The sequence below is a fragment of the Myxocyprinus asiaticus genome, chromosome 41 (assembly GCF_019703515.2).
Source record: "Myxocyprinus asiaticus isolate MX2 ecotype Aquarium Trade chromosome 41, UBuf_Myxa_2, whole genome shotgun sequence".
In the NCBI taxonomy this organism is placed as follows: domain Eukaryota; kingdom Metazoa; phylum Chordata; class Actinopteri; order Cypriniformes; family Catostomidae; genus Myxocyprinus; species Myxocyprinus asiaticus.
Window position 1 is genome coordinate 25,094,543 of NC_059384.1, and position 18,737 is coordinate 25,113,279.

The 18,737-nt window shown below is 35.7% G+C and overlaps 1 protein-coding gene across 1 annotated transcript in view; it reads left to right on the plus strand.

Moving 5' to 3' along the window:
• Positions 1 to 206: 206 nt before the first annotated feature.
• Positions 207 to 18,737, plus strand: part of si:dkey-225n22.4 (collagen alpha-1(XXI) chain) — a 63,758-nt gene continuing 45,227 nt past the window's right edge. Inside the window, exons 1-15 of the mRNA XM_051682304.1 lie at positions 207 to 288; positions 3,548 to 4,105; positions 6,280 to 6,445; positions 6,677 to 6,902; positions 9,185 to 9,358; positions 10,874 to 10,951; positions 12,253 to 12,264; positions 12,359 to 12,460; positions 12,555 to 12,608; positions 13,696 to 13,749; positions 13,847 to 13,900; positions 14,854 to 14,907; positions 15,289 to 15,336; positions 15,894 to 15,947; positions 17,168 to 17,221. Coding sequence (XP_051538264.1) covers positions 207 to 288; positions 3,548 to 4,105; positions 6,280 to 6,445; positions 6,677 to 6,902; positions 9,185 to 9,358; positions 10,874 to 10,951; positions 12,253 to 12,264; positions 12,359 to 12,460; positions 12,555 to 12,608; positions 13,696 to 13,749; positions 13,847 to 13,900; positions 14,854 to 14,907; positions 15,289 to 15,336; positions 15,894 to 15,947; positions 17,168 to 17,221 — 1,770 coding nt within the window. The remainder of the gene's footprint in view (positions 289 to 3,547; positions 4,106 to 6,279; positions 6,446 to 6,676; positions 6,903 to 9,184; positions 9,359 to 10,873; positions 10,952 to 12,252; positions 12,265 to 12,358; positions 12,461 to 12,554; positions 12,609 to 13,695; positions 13,750 to 13,846; positions 13,901 to 14,853; positions 14,908 to 15,288; positions 15,337 to 15,893; positions 15,948 to 17,167; positions 17,222 to 18,737) is intronic.

Below are 18,737 nucleotides of genomic sequence, written 5' to 3' on the forward strand. Positions count from 1 at the left end.
CTTGATCTGATTAGCTTAAGTGATTGTGCCACATCAGAGGTATAATCAAATGAATCAGCCATCTTATTGTAATTATATAAGCATACATTTACAATAATTATAGACTGCAATGTTGCTTTGCATCCACAACACATATTTTAATCTTCTTAATTTACCAGGGCTCTGAAGATTGGTATTTTACACAAAGGACTGGAACATAATTCAGAATGTTGTGGATTTCAAGGTCCATACCAGCACTGTTCTTCCTGGTATATTCACAAGCGGGAGAGGAAGATGATATTCGAGCTGGTATTGGCAGTTTCTTATCTTTGACTAGTACTTTGCTTTTGTGTTTCTGTTTTGTTGTCAACAACCAGCAACAAATATATCGTAAAGTCTCACTTAGCTCCAAATCCTTGTGAGTTGCCTACGTAGGGAGCATTTTAAGGAATCTTAGGCAATCTCCCAATGTGAAGGCTGTTCCAAAAACCTGTTTTGGGCCAAATTCTGAGATAGCATCTACTCTTCATGACGAAAGCAATCCAATAATGCATTGCGACATGCTCTGTGAAAAAATCAACCCAAGAAGCTGGACGAGTTGAGAGAAATGAATTCTATACCAAAAAGTGTTGATAAGTAATACTTGTGTGTGCTTTATATTTTTATGCTAATTTGAGTGTAACGTTGTTAGCTTAGCAACATGCTAACACAAAACTCTATTGAAATCAGTTGAGTCGAGTCTCCTGTACATTTTGCGTTCCTATAAGTTGCTACCTACAGTTGTGCTCAAAAGTTTGCATAACCTTGGAGAATTGGTAATATATGTACCATTTTTAAAGAAAACACAAACACATTTCTTTTATTTCTTATGGGATTCATATTCAACTGTAGGTTATAACAGAATGGCACAATCATAAAACAAAACATAGCAACAGAGAAAAAAAATGAAATGACCCCTGTTCAAAAGTCTGCATACCCTTAGTTCTTAATACTGTGTATTGCCCCCTTTAGCATCAATGACAGCGTGCAGTCTTTTGTAATAGTTGTCTATGAGGCCCCAAATTCTTGCAGGTGGTATAGCTGCCCATTCGTCTTGGCAAAATGCCTCCAGGTCATGCAAAGTCTTTGGTCATCTTGCATGAACCGCACATTTGAGATCTCCCCAGAGTGGCTCGATGATATTAAGGTCAGGAACTGTGATGGCCACTCCAGAACCTTCACCTTTTTCTGCTGTAACCACTGGAGGGTCAACTTGGCCTTGTGCTTAGGATCATTGTCGTGCTGGAATGTCCAAGAGCGTCCCATGCGCAGCTTTTGTGCAGAAGAATGCAAATTGTCTGCCAGTATTTTCTGATAACATGCTGCATTCATCTTGCCATCAATTTTCACAAGATTCCCTGTGCCTTTAGAGCTCACACACCCCCAAAACATCAGTGAGCCACCACCATGCTTCACAGTAGGGATGGTATTCTTTTCACTCTAGGCCTTGTTGACCCCTCTCCAAACATAGCGCTTATGGTTGCTTATGGTCTCTTCACTCCAAATTACAGTGTGCCAGAAGCTGTGAGGCATGTCAATGTGTTGTCAGGCATATTGTAACTGGGCTTTTTTGTGGCATTGGCGCAGTAAAGGCTTCTTTCTGGCAACTCGACCATGCAGCTCATTTTTGTTCAAGTATCGTCGTATTATGCTCCTTGAAACAACCACACTGTCTTTTTCCAGAGCAGTCTGTATTTCTCCAGAGGTTACCTGTGGGTTTTTCTTTGTATCCTAAACAATTCTTCTGGCAGTTGTGGCTGAAATCTTTCTTGGTCTACCTGACCTTGGCTTGGTTACAAGAGATCCCCGAATTTTCCACTTCTTAATAAGTGATTGAACTGACTGGCATCTTCAAGGATTTGGATATCTTTTTATATCCTTTTCCATCTTTATAAAGTTCCATTACCTTGTTACGCAGGTCTTTTGACAGTAATTTTCTGCTCCCCATGGCTCAGTATCTAGCCTGCTCAGTGCATCCACGTGAGAGCTAACAAACTCATTGACTATTTATCCACAGGCACTAATTGCAATTTAAAAAGCCACAGGTGTGGAAAATTAAATGTAATTGCCATTTAAACCTGTGTGTCACCTTGTGTGTCTGTAACAAGGCCAAATATTCAAGGGTATGTAAACTTTTGATCAGGGCCATTTGGGTGATTTCTGTTATCATTATGATTTAAAAAGGAGCCAAACAACTATGTGATGATAAAAGGCTTCACATGATCACTATCCTTAAATAAAAGACAGTTTTTTTGCATGATCAGTCATATTTTCAAAATCAATGCCAAAATTTCACAATTTCTGCCAGGTTATGCAAACTTTTGAGCACAACTGTATATAGAGCATTCCATATCGGTCACTTATTTGGTTTAATTTTCAGTTAGGATGCTGCCTAAAAGCCGATATATAATTATGCATCAAACTTATGGCGTTGTTTGCATTTATAGCTCTGCGCTGGTGTGTCTGCATCGTTGTGCAACCACACAGCCAAAATACCAGTGTATTTTTGTGTGTACAGTATATGTAGAGAAAATGCCTTAATTTCTGATATAACTATACATTTAATAAATATTATTTATTAAATTATTGTAGTATTAAAATCAAGCTAATCTAATTATGTGAGCATGTTGACATTTAACTATTATTATTATCATACATGCTGTCTGCCATGCAGAGAAAAAACAAATTATGCATGTATGCTTGCTCGAGTCGCATAAATAATTAATAATAATAAAAATAATTTTTTTACAACATTTTGACCTTCTGTGCTGAAAAACTAAATTAATTAATAACTACTTACATAACCAACACAAAATGGGAGTAGTTTTAAAGCATAGAAGCTGAACTTTACAATGGATATAGGTAATACCAACCCTTAAGGAGTGCTTATGAATTAACTGACAAATTACAAGTGTTATGCTTTCATAAATTATGAAATTTGATTATTTACTGTTCAAACTGTCAAACATATGGTCAAAAACATCATACAGATCAGAAAGGTCTCAACGATGAGAATATAACATGCTTATTGTTTCACTCACAGACCAAATACTGTATATATCGCGTAAAGACCAAGAAAGCATGCAGAGTTTTTAAGTTCTAAACAGATATGGCTTTTTGTTGCACTTGTAACTTCATAAAACATAAACAGAATATAAATACAACAGATGCTCCCGATTAAAATGAGCTCAAATACAATGTGATATAAGGTATAAATCATACAATTGTCTTGGAGAAAAAGCTTAGATAACCACAGTTGTTTTGGTCTGCGTAGACATGACATGTTGTTTCATTTTTGGAGAGGTGCATGTCAGGCTATGCAGGAGGTTGCACCAGCTACGCCAAGCCCATACCATTCGATGTGGAAGCATAAACCGGCCTATACAGGCAGTGGAGAGCAAGGCAGCTCACTAGGTTTTGGAACAGAGTGTTAATGTAAAAAAATAGTTCAGGGCTCTTAAGGCAATTGATAAATATCACTCTCTATACAGTATTTGGTCGAAGTTGGCTTCTCTACCCCATTGTGCAGGCTGCAGTACAGCTGTTAATGACCTGGTCTACATCATTGATGGCTCTTGGAGCGTTGGAGATGAGGACTTTGAAACAGCCAAGCGCTGGCTGGTCAATGTCACCAGTGGCTTCGATGTGAGCTCACACTACTCGCAAGTGGGTGTAGTACAGTACAGTGATACCCCCAGGTTGGAGATCCCTCTTGGTCTCCACAAGACTACTCAAGATCTCATTAAAGCCATTGAAGTTATCAACTATCTAGGTGGCAACACGCAGACTGGCCGTGCCATCAAGTTTGCTGTGGACCATGTCTTTGCGTCTTCGCAACGTAGTGAGGTAAAGAACCGAATTGCTGTGGTGGTGACAGATGGAAAGTCACAGGACGATGTGGTGGACGCTAGCGTGGAGGCCCGGGCGCAAGGGATTAAAGTCTTTGCAGTGGGAGTAGGTACAGAGATCACCACATCAGAGCTGGTGACCATCGCCAACAAGCCGGCAGGTGATTATCTGCTTTACGCAGAGGACTACACCAACATCGACCGCATTCGTGACTCCATGGAGCAGAAGCTGTGCGAGGGTAAGATGTGCATTCGTGTGAGCTACCCCATAAACATTAACCACATTAAACCAATTTTTTGGCATCACCATCCCTCTCCTGGGCTCCTTGTTAATGGAACCCAACAAACTACCACACTCCATTCATGGCCAGTGAGAAGGAAAACCACAGAGATCATGGGCCAAACCAGTGACATGAAACCATTGTAGGGAGGAGCACTAGGGTAGTGGTAACAGAACCAGATGTTATATGCCTAGTACCAGCCATTGTATGTTATTATGTCAGCAATGGCAGGAGTACACTTTCTATTACACAAAGTAGCTACAAATATAGTCAATTATGTGTCAGAGATGCAAAATTCAGAAAACAAGTTGTTATTTTATTTTTTAGAATATTTTTCTTTTCGTACAGTATATATACAGGTATGAGGAGTGGGATTTTAGACCACTGAGAGTTCACAGCATGCAGGATTACCTGGGGTTATGCTGCATAAATAGAAACTAAGTGATCAACAAAATCCAGTAGCTCATTCTGCAAAATTATGCTGTATGGTTGAATTTGAAATGACAATTCCGATAAAGTTAAATTACTTTCTCCCATTCCAGTTTAATATGCAGAGACAACTATAAGAAAGCTATTTGTAGGTTGATTTCCCGAAACATTTATAGGTGCCAATATACTTCTAGCAAAATCAAGGAAAGAATGGGTGTGACGTCATTTTGACCAAAATCTGGCCAAAAAGAGAAAGTGTTTTTGAGTCGTTGCAGTGGTTCGAAACAGCTTGCCAGTGCTAACTTTTGGGAAAACATTGTGCTGGCAATTAAACTCTGATGCCAACATCTTTTTCTGGTAAAATTCTTTACTCAGTCAAGATCAGTCAGCATGAACAAACTGGAGTGCAAAGCTGCAACCCTTTTATGAACCAATCTTTGCAGTAGTATCGATGTCGTTAACTTAAAACAAGTATATAAAAAAAAAATTACCTTCTTCATGGATTTTTTCTCAAAATTCCTCATAAGATACAACAACAGAGGGTAACCAATGCATATTATGAGTAGCATAGCATGTCAGTGTTAGCATTAGCACAATGAATGCAGAATTTAAACATAACAAAAACACATTGGCTGTTTCTCAATGTGCGTTCTTTTGTGTTTTTACGTTCTCGTGGACTCGTTCAATGTCATCATCCACTGCCGAAGTTCAATTCCAATACTCAAGAATGCAAATATCGAGAATGCATAAAATTATCCGAATGTGTTCTTGATCAGGCCGAGTATTAACGATATCAAGTACCTGGTACTATGGTGGCAGACAAAGGATATTTATCATTGTGTTTTCCCTCAAGAGTCTCCCCCATAAGCTTGCAAAAGTCTAACAGCTTGTGAGATTCTATATACTCCGTCAACATTTGTTGTTTTGTTGTGCATCATTTTAATATAGTAATTAACACATGGAGGAAACAAGTGTTTACAGACTGTATTCTTTTAACGTGTCACAAGTACTGCAAAACCGCAGCACATCTAAAGCTCTCAATAGATGCGTTCTACGTCCTCTTGTCCTTCCAAATTCATTCTTCCAAGGTGGCTTGACAAGACTGGTTTTCATAGAGTAAGACGCAAGTCCATTCTATTAGTTTTCTGCATTGAGAAACAGCCATTATCTACTACAGACTGTATATTACTTTCAATAATCACTGAGCGGTTAAACAGCTTCTTTTACTGATCTCATGCGGATTCTGTTCATTGAATGAGGCATTTAGTAACTGACAACACATTTTAATGACACATTGGTTAATGTTTTACATGTAGTCTGTTGTGAGGACAGGGAGCCTCTTATATTTAAATGCTCTTTTAAACGATGGCCCCAGCAAGGTGGGTGGTGTACAGTTGTTTGCAAACAGAAAACCACTGCTTAGCTGTTTCGACCTTCTTTCTAGCTCTGAGCGAAGAACTTCACCGTGAGTGCGTTGGGGTCTTAAACCCTGTGGCTCTGTTTGTTTAAGCATCCTGACCAGCCTAAAATAGCAACATTGGCTCTGGGGTGGGGCTATCTGTTTGTTTGACCAGATTGCAGATGGGGGGATTGTCCGGGAAACCTGTTTGAAACAATCATTATTTCATTATTCCGTTTGGTGACGCTAGTGGCATAGAGATTACACACTTCAGCTTTAAATTACATTTTTTGTCCTCCCACAGAATCAGTATGTCCCACACGTATTCCTGTGGCCTCACGTGATGAGAAAGGCTTTGAGCTGATGTTGGGGATGAAAATTCATCAGAAGGCTAAGAAGATACAAGGCTCATTAGTGTCAGAGACAGCCTACCTGCTAGACAAGAGCATTGACATTACTGAAAACACAAGGTTTGTTTTAAATCCAACAATTATTTGTTAATTATAAAGATTTTAAAGGCATAGTGATTAAATATGTAATTATTGGACATATGGCAGTCAGTAGAAAATCATCACTTTTTTTTTTTTTTTACTTTTTCTTTGTCAATATATATATATATATATATATATATATATATATATATATATATATATATATATATATATATATATATATATTTTTTTTTTTTTTTTTTTTTAAAGGGAAATTTTTCCAGAAGGCCTTCCTCCCTCCTATGTGTTTGTGTCGACTCTGAGGTTGAAAGGTCCTACAAGAAGGGAAAAGTTTGACTTGTGGAGAGTGCTGTCTAAAGATGGACTGGTTCAGGCAGCTGTCACACTAAGTGGACAGTACAAGTCTGTCAGCTTCACAACCACCAACATGGTTAATAAGGAACAGATCATTACTTTTGATGCAAAAGGCATTGAGGTTAGTGTCCAAAAATCTAACAGCAACTTATTTGAATCAAAACAGTTTTATATTATTGGAGAGACTGGGGCTAGTTGTCAAACTTTTTACTCCAGTGCATATTTCTCTGGGTAGGTTTATATTTTCATTTTATTTTTTTAAATTTTATTTTTATGTTAATTTTTATATAAATAGTTTCAAGTATATATTAATAAAAGCTATTGAACATTTCCACTGTTATTGTATAGGAAAAATACGTTTTTGTGACCTTTTGCAACAATATAAACATGCCCTTATAGCAGAGCATCTCGTCACACTATATGGGTCACAATGGAACCTACCATTAAACAGCCTATTATAGGTTTTCAGCAATATGTAAGCACCACAACAATGATAAAAATTAGATCAATTACTGGAACAGCGAACATGGTAACATAATGTACTATATATACTGTATATATATATATATATATATATATATATATATATATATATATATATATATATATATATATATATCAAACCATTGTTTTGGCCAACAAATATGATAATTATTAATATTAATAGCATTTTATAAAAGCACATGTGACAATTTGCCCCAACCTGACATGAAAATACCCTTGTTCTGAGCGCACAGTTTAACCTTTTGGTTAAAATCTATCTTCATTATGTAGTTGACAGTTGCCTAAATGTATCCATGTGACAGCTAGCCCCCTTTAACCCTACAACTGCAAGTGTACAACTTCAGTGGCACTTTAGTGTAGTTATACTGACATAAGTAAAAGTAAGAAAGTTTGTGAAAGCATTTTGCCATCTCCTTAAAGAGACGTTTCCTTTTTTAAACTACACACCAGTTTTGGAGTACAGCATGTAGAAATTAGCTGCTTAATGAGACATTTCCTTTGAAAACTTGGACTTGTGTTAATGTTTTTGTAGTAGCTGCAATTTCCTGTCCAAAATCCCTTGACACTTTTTCCACTAAAGCTCTTCACTTCTATTTTTAAATGACCAAAAAAGAAAAAAACACCACCGCACACCTGATAAATTATCAGCAGGTGCGTAGAAAAAAACAACTGAGATAAGTAAACAAGAAACAAAATCCCACACACTGCTGTTGCTTGCGAATAAAAAGTTTATTGAATTAATATGAATTCATTAAATTGTGGGATTTTGTTTCTTGTTAATTTTAAATGACCAAAATCTTAGAGATATTTGTATCTTCTCAGAGTTCCAGCAATTATCATTGTGTACCTGCTCCTTGTCTTCTTTTATTCTTCAAGTGGTTTTGCAGCATGCCTCTTGCATTATGCAGTCTTGCCTGGAGTTTTAGAAAGTAATTTCTTCCATCATAGCCCTTCATTCAAGTTGAAAAGCTTGTTTTGGAAAATTGTCTCACTCTCCATTTATATCCCAAATTAAAATACTTCCATAAGCAATTCAGAACTTGATTCTCCTACAATGCATATCTCTAGTCTAGTCTTGTTTAGTCTAGTCTTGCATAAGGCATAAGAGGCCATGATATGTTGTGAATATTGCTACCTTCAAGTACACCTGGGAACCTGCTATGTCCGACTTGGGCGGTCATTATTAGGACTTGTCACGCATTTAAGTCTGAAAAGAATACAGTAGAAATCAAACCAAAACCAATAAACAAAGGACAATGGCAAATTAATTTATTTATGCATTGTATTGAACAAATAATGAAAGGAATATTCTGGGTTCAACACAAGTTAAACTCAATCAACAGCATTTGTCGATTAAAAATATTTTCAACTCGTACCTCATTTATTTACAATGGTCCTTACAATGGAAGTAATGTAAATGGGGCCAGTCCATAAACATTGAAAGACACACTGTTTCAAAAGTATAGCCACAAGACGTAAACATTATGTGTTTACATGACTCCTTTAATTAATTTGCATAAAGCAAACATCAAAAAGGTGGGTCATTAGTTTACAATAGTTGAATATAAGCTCTGAGGTATACAACACATTAATATTGAAATATAGCACTGAAATAACTTTGCAATAGAGGACCAAAAGAGGATTAAACATCACAGAATGACCTCCTGGCTTAATACAAATAATATAAACTTACATTCTGTATAAGTGAAAAATTGCACCTTATATTGTGGATTATAGTGTGGCTGATGTGCTGTATTGACCAATCAGCATCCAGGACAGGAACTCTTCATTTTATAGTTATCTTTATAATTGCTCAAATCAGCACAAACATCAATTTATTTTTCACTGTACTATGGACCACTTTTTTATTTTGGGATTTCCTTCCAATTTCTTTTCCAGAGTCTCTTTGATGGAAGTTGGCACCAATTGAAGGTTCTGGTTAAGCCCAAACATGTCACCTTTTTCCTGGATGACCAGCAGATCCAAGATGAGGCTCTGGAGACTGTTGTGCCCATCTACATCAACGGGAAGACTCAGATTTCCAAAAGTTTTGGCTCTGACGCTACACTTCCTGTAAGTAGCTTCTAGTAGCTGTATGGTATAATTGACCAGAACTGCAAGCCAAAGTAAACTACAGTATGGATGACCATGATCATTTTTGTGACTATTTTTATGATACAACCCAGATAGTTTCTAGATGCATGCTGCTATTAACTAAATAAACTAACATAACAAAATGGTGATTGACATAATAGTTCAGTATCACCTGTATGTTTGCTATGTTTTAGAGTTGGGGTGCTCGAGTTCAAGTCCGAGTCCCGAGTCCAGTTTTACTGGACTTGGACCTGTCACGGACTCAGATGCATTTTTACTCGGACTTGACTCAGACTCGAGCCTTTCGGACTCTGGATTTTTTTTTCAAATTATTAAATAGAACAAATGTTTTATCAGACTCACATTACTACGCAAAGCCATTCCTACCTGAAAATGTTGACTATATCGAGACAAAATCAATTATGCTACATATTAGGGATATTTAAACTAATATGACGGATGAAATAGACCATGATGGAAATTGTACAACTCAGTCCATCACATATTTGTAGCACAACCTCTGTGTGTTACTGTAAAGCTGGCACTTGCGTTTCAATGGCAAAAAAGTCAGAAAATACAATGAAGAACACAAGTGAGGGGAGAAGTCTCTATTCACTTATTATCCATACTAAATATAATGTGAAAAGAACAACACGTCAGCTCAAGAAGAGTTTGTCATAAAAAAAAATTATCTTAACTTTAGGGAAGTAGGCTATACCAAGACACAGCAGGAGGACTGAAAAGTGTGAAGTGTAGTAGAACAGAAACACATTTCAAATGGTATCTGATCTTTTCTGTTTTTATTTTCTGTTTTATTTTATGGGCATAATTAAACGTTTTAATATTACTATTTATTAAATGTATTAAACACATTAAATGTATTTAATTAATTACATTAAATGTATTTCACCCATAATTTTAGATAAAACTAAACTAAATTGAATGGACAAATTGAAAATGAATAAAAAAAAAATAAAATAAAAAATAAATACAATTCAAAATAATAATATCTCTGGTTGTAATGACTAATGCAGCTTTCACTTTCTTTAGTCTATGTTTGAGCGGAGGGGAAAAATCAACAAATAATTGAAAAGTCAACAGAAATTAACAATAAGTGTGTTGAAGGACAGTTTTGACTTCATGCTTTCATTCTGAATCCAATTTGATTTTTTTTCAGCAGGATGCTAATCATAAAATGTGAATATGAAATGCAGAAGAGGTGTTTTTGTTGCATTTATATTGACAAATTGTTTTTCTTATTGGTGAAGGTTAAAATAAGCTTAAAATATTGATGTTGAGTTTACGGTTAAAATTTTAATTCAGATTAATGAACAGATTCATTCGGACTCGGACTCGACTCAGACTCGGCCTGTTATGGATTCAGTCTTGAGTCCGACTCTGCACCTTTTGGACTCGGACTTGGACTCCACTAAGGTGGACTCGAACCCAACACTACTATGTTTACAGAAGCCTGAATGTATTTTTTTCCTGCAGGCAGAAATCCAGAAATTGCGACTTTACTGTGACCCTCAGCAAAATGAGAGAGAGACAGCATGTGAAATCTACTCTGTGGTAAGTGACAGTAATGCCACGTTGCAGTGATTTGACAGGCTGTGGTGTGGAACATCTCAAATTGCCCAGATATACTGCTCATTTTTTTACATCTATATAGATAAAAATGTCAACTGATAATAGAGCACAACTGTCAGGTTCCGGAAGTAAAAATCACATTCATTTTCTCCATAAGGATATAGATTTTTAGCTATAATGTATAAACCTTTCAAGACAGAACTACAATAAGCCCTGAGGTTGTTACCCAGTGGTATATACTTCATAATGCTTCATGGCATGAGTAATTCATTCCCTCATCAAGTAGTAGTAGTGTACCACTGAAGCTCCAAATTAGCTTACAACTACAGTGGCAAGAAAAAAGTATGCACACTGTTTAATGTTTTCCGTATAGTAGACACATGAACAGAGATACTAACCAGTTAAAATGATTCCTTCAAGACTTTAGCTGTCGCACTAGGGTTCTTTTTTTTTTACCTCATTGAGCATTCTCTGGTGTGCCCTTCGAGTCATCTTGGCTGGACAGCCACTTCTAGGGAGAATAGCCACAGTACTAAATCATCTCCATTTATAGACAATTTGTCTATATGTGGACAGATGAATATCCAGGCTCTTTGAGCTAACTTTTTAACCCTTTCCAGCTTTATGCAAAGCAACAATTCTTGATCGTAGGTCTTCTGAGATCTCTTTTTTCGAGGCATGAATGAATGAATTAATGAACGTTACATTTATATAGTGCTTTTCTGACACTACACTCAAAGCGCTTTACACAGTGAAGTGCTCTTTATAAGTCAAATAGGTCTAACCTACACCTCCAAACTCGTTTCATTAACTGGATGCCAGGTTTGCCAACTCCTGACTCTAATTAGCTTTTGTTGACGTCATTATCCTAGGGGTTCACACACGTTTTCCAACCTACACTGTGAATGTTTGAATGACATTTGAATGATGAATTAAATATGTACAAGAACAATACAATAATTTGTGTGTTATTAATTAAAACAGATTGTGTTTTTTCATTATTGTAACTTAGATGAAGAGCAAACCAGATTTTACGACAAATGTATACATAAATGCAGGTCATTCCAAAGGGTTTAAATACATTTCTTGCCACTGTATTTGTTGTTGAAAAACTTCTAGAACCAAAAGCTGCTGAAAACGTGAGTGGTCACTGTGGCACTATTGCCTTTTGATTTTCATCCCAGTGCAAGCTGGAAAATGACTGGACCTGTATCTACTACTCTGCATATAGAGTTCTGTTTTTATTTTTGGGTAAACTAACTGTTCTCTTTGTTGTTTTACAGGATGATGAAAGGGTAAGTTTGGTTGAGATTATTATTTTCACAAATCAGCTGTCATATCAGAAAGATTGATAGGGTTACATGACAATAATTTTGCTTGCCTCTCCAGTGCCCTCTGGACCGTGAGCCTGCTAAAGACATTGAGGAGGAGTGCGACTGCAATGAAGTTGCTCCAGGACCACCTGGTCCACCAGGACCCCCAGGACCAAGGGTCAGTTAAGTTCTCAATTGCTAGTGTCACAAACAGAGCCATTTAAAGAAAGCAATTTACAACCAAATTCTGATAGCTGATGGTTTCTCAACAGGGTTCTCGTGGTGAAAAAGGAAATGAAGGACCGCCGGGCCCAGATGGTAAGCCTGTGAGTAAACCCCTTTATTTGAAGAGATGTCTGTTGTCAATAAGCCAAATGTGATACTAGTCTGGTCAGCAATTGTCAAAATGAATGGTTGTCTTTGGAATTTTAACCAGAGAATAAATTTCAGCAGAAACAAGCACAAATATGCATTAGGCCAGAAACAGAAACGTACGCAAATGCAAATGTGAATCTTGGCCAATGCATTGCAAGCATGCAATGCCGTCGAACATACCTAACATGCGTTCTTGCATTATTGCGCCAAGAACAAACCAAAGTACTCATGTTCCAGGATTTGTATAACCTGATGTGTTATTACTCTGGCAGCTAGCAATATACATTTTGCAGTTAAACTAACTTTAACTAACTTGCTCAGCAATATTCTCCTCTCTGTTCCGCCATGATCGTATTGGAGACTTGTGTCTCTGCAGAACAAAAATGGGCATTTCCCAATCAATCAGTGGGTGTTTTCAAACCGTGATAGGCATTTTTCAACCGGTTTACAGGATTTGCCTACATTGAGATTCCCTACTTTTATTGGATAGTTGAAAAACACCCATCCTGGTTTGAAAATGCTCACAGATTGGGAAACTCCCATTATTGTTTCGCAGAGACCTACCCTGCATTCCAAACTGGATAAATCAGCCTCCGGAGGGCACTTTGAAGGGAGAACAATCATGATAGTCATGCTGTAAGATCGCTTCAAACTGAATTTCCAATAAAAATTACTTAAAGTAAGTTTCGAATGACCCTTATTTTTGAGCCCCACACATTTTAGCCTCCCATAGCCCTCACAGTGGATGGTAAAGTCCTCAAAAGGAATAGGACATAGGGATGATCACTTCTGAATGGAACACACCCCTATACTTCCCATATTTGGCCTAAAAGAGAAAGGTAACCATAGAAGAAGAAAGTTTACACTAACGCCCTTATAGTGCCCCTGATGGCAATGGCTGAGAATGCAGTGCATACTTACTTCAGCTTGCATAGCTAAAGAAACATTTGCATTCACATACTTGCATAGAGTACGTTTCAGGCCTTGGCCAATTTGTGTAAACAAGGCTTCTGAAATGTCTACATTTTCTCAATAAAGGGACCCCAAGGTATTAGAGGAGAGCCTGGTGACCCAGGCATACCTGGAGACAAGGTGAGATACTCTTATGGTGTGATAGACTATCCCAAAGCATGTAGTTTTATCTTACTAAGGGGAGAACTCTGCTTTCTTTAAATGTTTTGTCTCTTAGGGTGATGCAGGTCTACCAGGGCCGAAAGGGGATCCAGGACTAAAGGGTTGGAAAGTGAGTCAATCAAGTGAATAAAAAAAAGTGTGGTCCTTCAGTTAGGGTACTTTTTGTCCCCTTGGATGATTCTAAGCAAAAAATACTTTTCTATTTTAGGCTTGTCTCCCACCCAGACTTTTTAACTTTCCCTCTACTGTAGGCTATATTACATTTTAAAAAAGTGCAATTAATTGCACTTTTTTAAAGAACTTACCACTTTGTTCTTATCACCTTAATGTGGTTCTGACTTTAGCAATTGAGTTTTTTCAAAAGTTTATATTTGGTTTTCAGGGAAATGAAAAATAGGGAGCACATATCTCCCAGGGTAGCAGAGTGGGAGTTTGAAGATAAAAAATGTCATTAGTGTTTAAAAATCAGTAACTCAGAAACAACCAATTTCTTTCTTATTTTTATAAATCCAAAGTTAATAGACTCCTTTCTGAATTGATTGTTCAAGACTTATCCAGCTTTTTCTCCAAAAACTGAAAACATTTCCATGTTTTCACACATCACACATCATTACCATCGCAAACAATATCAAAACTTTACACCACTCACATTATAGCAACATCCACTTGAAGGTTGATCAAGGCCTTGATCAGATCTTTATTCCAAGATATGTGATAAATTATTTAACATAGATGAAATTTTTTTTGAAGATTGAAAGTACTTAGTCTAAACTGCCCCTAATAAGAATTACCCATACAGTAACTTAAATTACAACTTCAATTCACTCCCTTCCTCACAAAGTGATCATTTTTGGAAACAGAGCAGATGCTTTTTGAAGCTATTTTTAAATGTAGATGAAACAAAACATTTGGCAAGAAAAGAGCGTCTCCCTACATTGGTGGAGTTTGATATTCTGGGTCTTGCATTATAATTACCAGTTTTTGGTTGTAATTCAGGTAGCAGACTACAAGCCTTTCTTTTCTACTATTGTAAAGCATATTCAGTCTATTTTATCTTTCCAGGGTGACCAGGGAGAACAAGGGTTGCCAGGGAAACCAGGCCCACCAGGACCCATGGTAAGACTTAAAATAACTGGAGCCACTTTCCAACCTCTGTGCCAGGCATGCACAACCTGCCACTTCGTTTTCTAGATGGCTCAATGGTTCCCTTTATAAGCATAGTCAGTGTATGACACAAGCATGTAGCAGGCCTGATATAAAGAGAGCACACAGAAGAATAGAGAATGGGCTGGCAATTGACTTTTAGTGCACACTGGCATTGCATGGAATTGTATAATTCATTGTGTATTCAGACTAGAGAGATCAAGCTTTATTTAGTGAAAAGCTAAATAAATTAGTGCCACAAAAAAAAAAAAAAAAAAAAAAAAAAAAAAATTGCAAGGTTTACTTTTGTTTAAAAATGTGTCTTTATATTATTATTATTATTTAATTTTTTAGGGTGTATCACGACCAAACATCGGTAACGTTGGATTGCCAGGAAAAAAGGTAAAAATAAAAATATATTAAAAAAGTACTTGGTGGGAGAATCTAATGAAACCTGTAAAGAACAGTTAAGAACCCTAAACTAATAATAAAAAGATATTAAAAAAATTATATTTTGCTTTATTATTTTGCTTTATATTATTATTATTATTATTATTATTATTATTATTATTGGCTTCATTTTATTTACAGTGGCATGCAAAAGTTTGGGCACCCCTAATCAAAATTTCTGTTGCTGTGAATAGCTAAGCGAGCAATAGTTGTATATTACTGTATATGTTGTCTGTTAATATTTATTGTATAAATACAATTTCTTATTTATTTATTTATTTATTTTTTTTTTTTTGTCTTTTGATTTTGGTGTAAAATGTGACCTGGACATATTTTTGTGAGATTCGTCCTGGTATTATTCAAATCAATACATTAAAGAAAGACTTTTTGACAGTTAATTGAAACTTATATTTCACATAAAAAATCAGAACTAAAAAGGGCTGATTGTGAATTGTAAGTTGTTATAAGAACCATTTATGACATTCAACTTTGCATATATTTTTTTAAAGGGAGAGCAGGGGGAGAAGGGAGAACAAGGACCTCCTGGACTGCCTGGTCCAATGGTAAGAGTAAATGTGATGTGACAACATAAAAATGTGAGTTTTTTTACATCTACATTGTCTTAGATGTGCTCTGTTACCTAAAAGTAAAAGCGGCAATAAAGAGCTACAGTAAAATTTTCCAACATTATGCAAAGCAGCACTGTGACAAAAAGAAAGAAATAAAGTTTTTCATTAAAAACTAATATACGCCTCTCCACTCACAGCAGTCTGGGATGAAGCTTCAACCATCAATCTGTTGAAAGAACTGGAGATAAAGATACATTCCATGTGAAAAACACATTTCAGATTTCACTGTGGTCCTTTTTGGCCTATTTTCTTCTGATTTGAAAGGAAATTTGTAGGGTACTGTATATAAGTAGAGCTCTGCAATACTTGTGGAGTAATCCACTAGTATTCTGCTGGTTTCTTGAGACAGGCCCAAGGTAGGGACAATCTAAAACATAAAACAATGTAAAACTTACTGCCTTTGCTCATGAATATTAATTATGTGGCATGATGTTTGCCCAGTAGTCCTATCTGATTAGGACTTAGCCATTGTAGTATTAGGCTACCACTTACTCTGCATCCTCGTCAGTCCATTACTAATGATACTAGTTTACTAAGGCTTCTTAAAGTCGTTGTTTTATGTGACCAGCATTGTTGTGTAGTAATGTACACACTACATATAATATGGATAATGTAATCAGATTACACAAATAAAATACTTGTAATTAAATTTTTAAGTGTCTAATACTTTTTAATGGATTGCATTATTACATATGGATTAGTGAAAATGTGAAAATTGGCAGTTAAAATTAGACCATCAAAACATGCAGTAAATAATTCAAAAGTAATCAGATTAGATTACTTAAAAGGTATAATCAAAATTTTTATGTTACTGATTACATTTTGATTAATTTGTAATCACTACATTACAGAAGAAATTGCAGTTGCCGGATACAGTTTTATGATTATTTCCCAAAAAGTGGAGGGAAAAACTTTCAAAATTTTTAAAAGTGGGGCAGACCAGTCCTAATGGTTGTGACACCCTGGGCTCCAAGTACACCCAGGTACACAACCAATACGCAAGACAATCAATGTATTGAGTATGCAGAATACTCTAAATACTTTAAAGTTTCAAATGATTTTGTAGCTTACCGTACCTATACATGTTGAGATATATTTTTGTTCTTTTTAAGCTGTACTAAATTTTGTCCTGAGAAACTGTTGTGTACCTTCAGGGAGAACCTGGGCTTCCTGGCAGTGAAGGATCTGCTGGCTCTGCTGGACCAAAGGTCAGTCTATATTTAAGTATTTAATTTAGACTTAATAGTGTAAAGCAGTATAAAAGTATGCAGTTTTATTTAGAGTGTTGCATAACAGTAATTTTAAATCAATCCATGTCTTGTTCTGCTCAAGAGACACTGAGGCCATTGTGACACATGAAGGCATGACTTTCCTGTGTTGGAAAGTGAACTCATCATTACTGTCAAATGCTCTCCAAGTTGATTTAATACATTTCCTGAGATTCACACACACACACGTGTGCACACACACACACACACACACACACACACACACACACACACACACACACACACACACACACACATGCTGGTGTGGCTACCCTTATGAGGACTCTCCATAGACATAATGATTTTTATACTGTATATCTATAGATTCTATTCCCTAATCCTAACCCTACCCCTAAACCTAACTCTCACAAAAAACTTTCTGCATTTTTACATTTTCAAAATAAATAAATGTAAAAAAAAAACATTGTTTAGTATGTTTAAGCGATTTGAATTATGGGGACACTAGAAATGTCCTCATGAACCACATTTATAGCATAATACCCTTGTAATTACCAGTTTGTAACCTAAAAAAAAGTCCTTGTAAACCACCCAATCCCGCCCACACACACACACACACACACACACACACACACACACACACACACACACCATCTAAAACTATTTTTAACAGCATGGAATATTATTATTTTTTCATATTAATTGGTCACACTGCAGGACAAATTTAAGTGAACTGCAATAATAATAATAATAATAATAATAATAATTATTATTATTATTATTATTATAAATAATAAATAATAAACAAATAGTGACCAGTTACAGCATATAAAAATATTAACTTTCCATGTTTAAAAAAATAAAAATCATCTTGTTATTTGTCAAATATTCATATACAGTGAGATTCAAAAGTTACATTTAAAGATCTGGTGTTCAAAACAAGGAAACAAACAACACAATAATAAAACAACATTTTGATGCTGTGAAATAACGTGAACTAACAATAAACAAAACTTTTTCATCTTTTATTAATCTTGGTGTGTTAAAGAGTGTAAATGTTAATTTCAACACATTTAGATGTTTGCATGATAATATATATTCATTAGGGCTGTGAATCGCTAAAAATAAATAAATAAATAATCACACAGTTTACTGTAAAAAAAAAAAAACAATTAATCATGGTACATTAAAACAAACATTCAAAATACAGTCATACATATATTTACTTTATTCTTTGTCTCAAAGAACGTGCAAGAAATTGGTTAGTCATCACTTATTTGAATTATTAAAATATTTAATAAGTTAAATATGATATGTTATTTATTTTGTATTATTTTTTTGCGAATAGAGTTAATTAGACACATTTAAAGGTATAAATCTTTGATAAAAGTATATTTTAACATGCCATAAAATCAGTGGACATGCTGTAATTAAAAGTTGGGCAAAATCTTCTGGTGTTTCCAGTGGACCTTATTAATAATTTACATTTTGATATAAA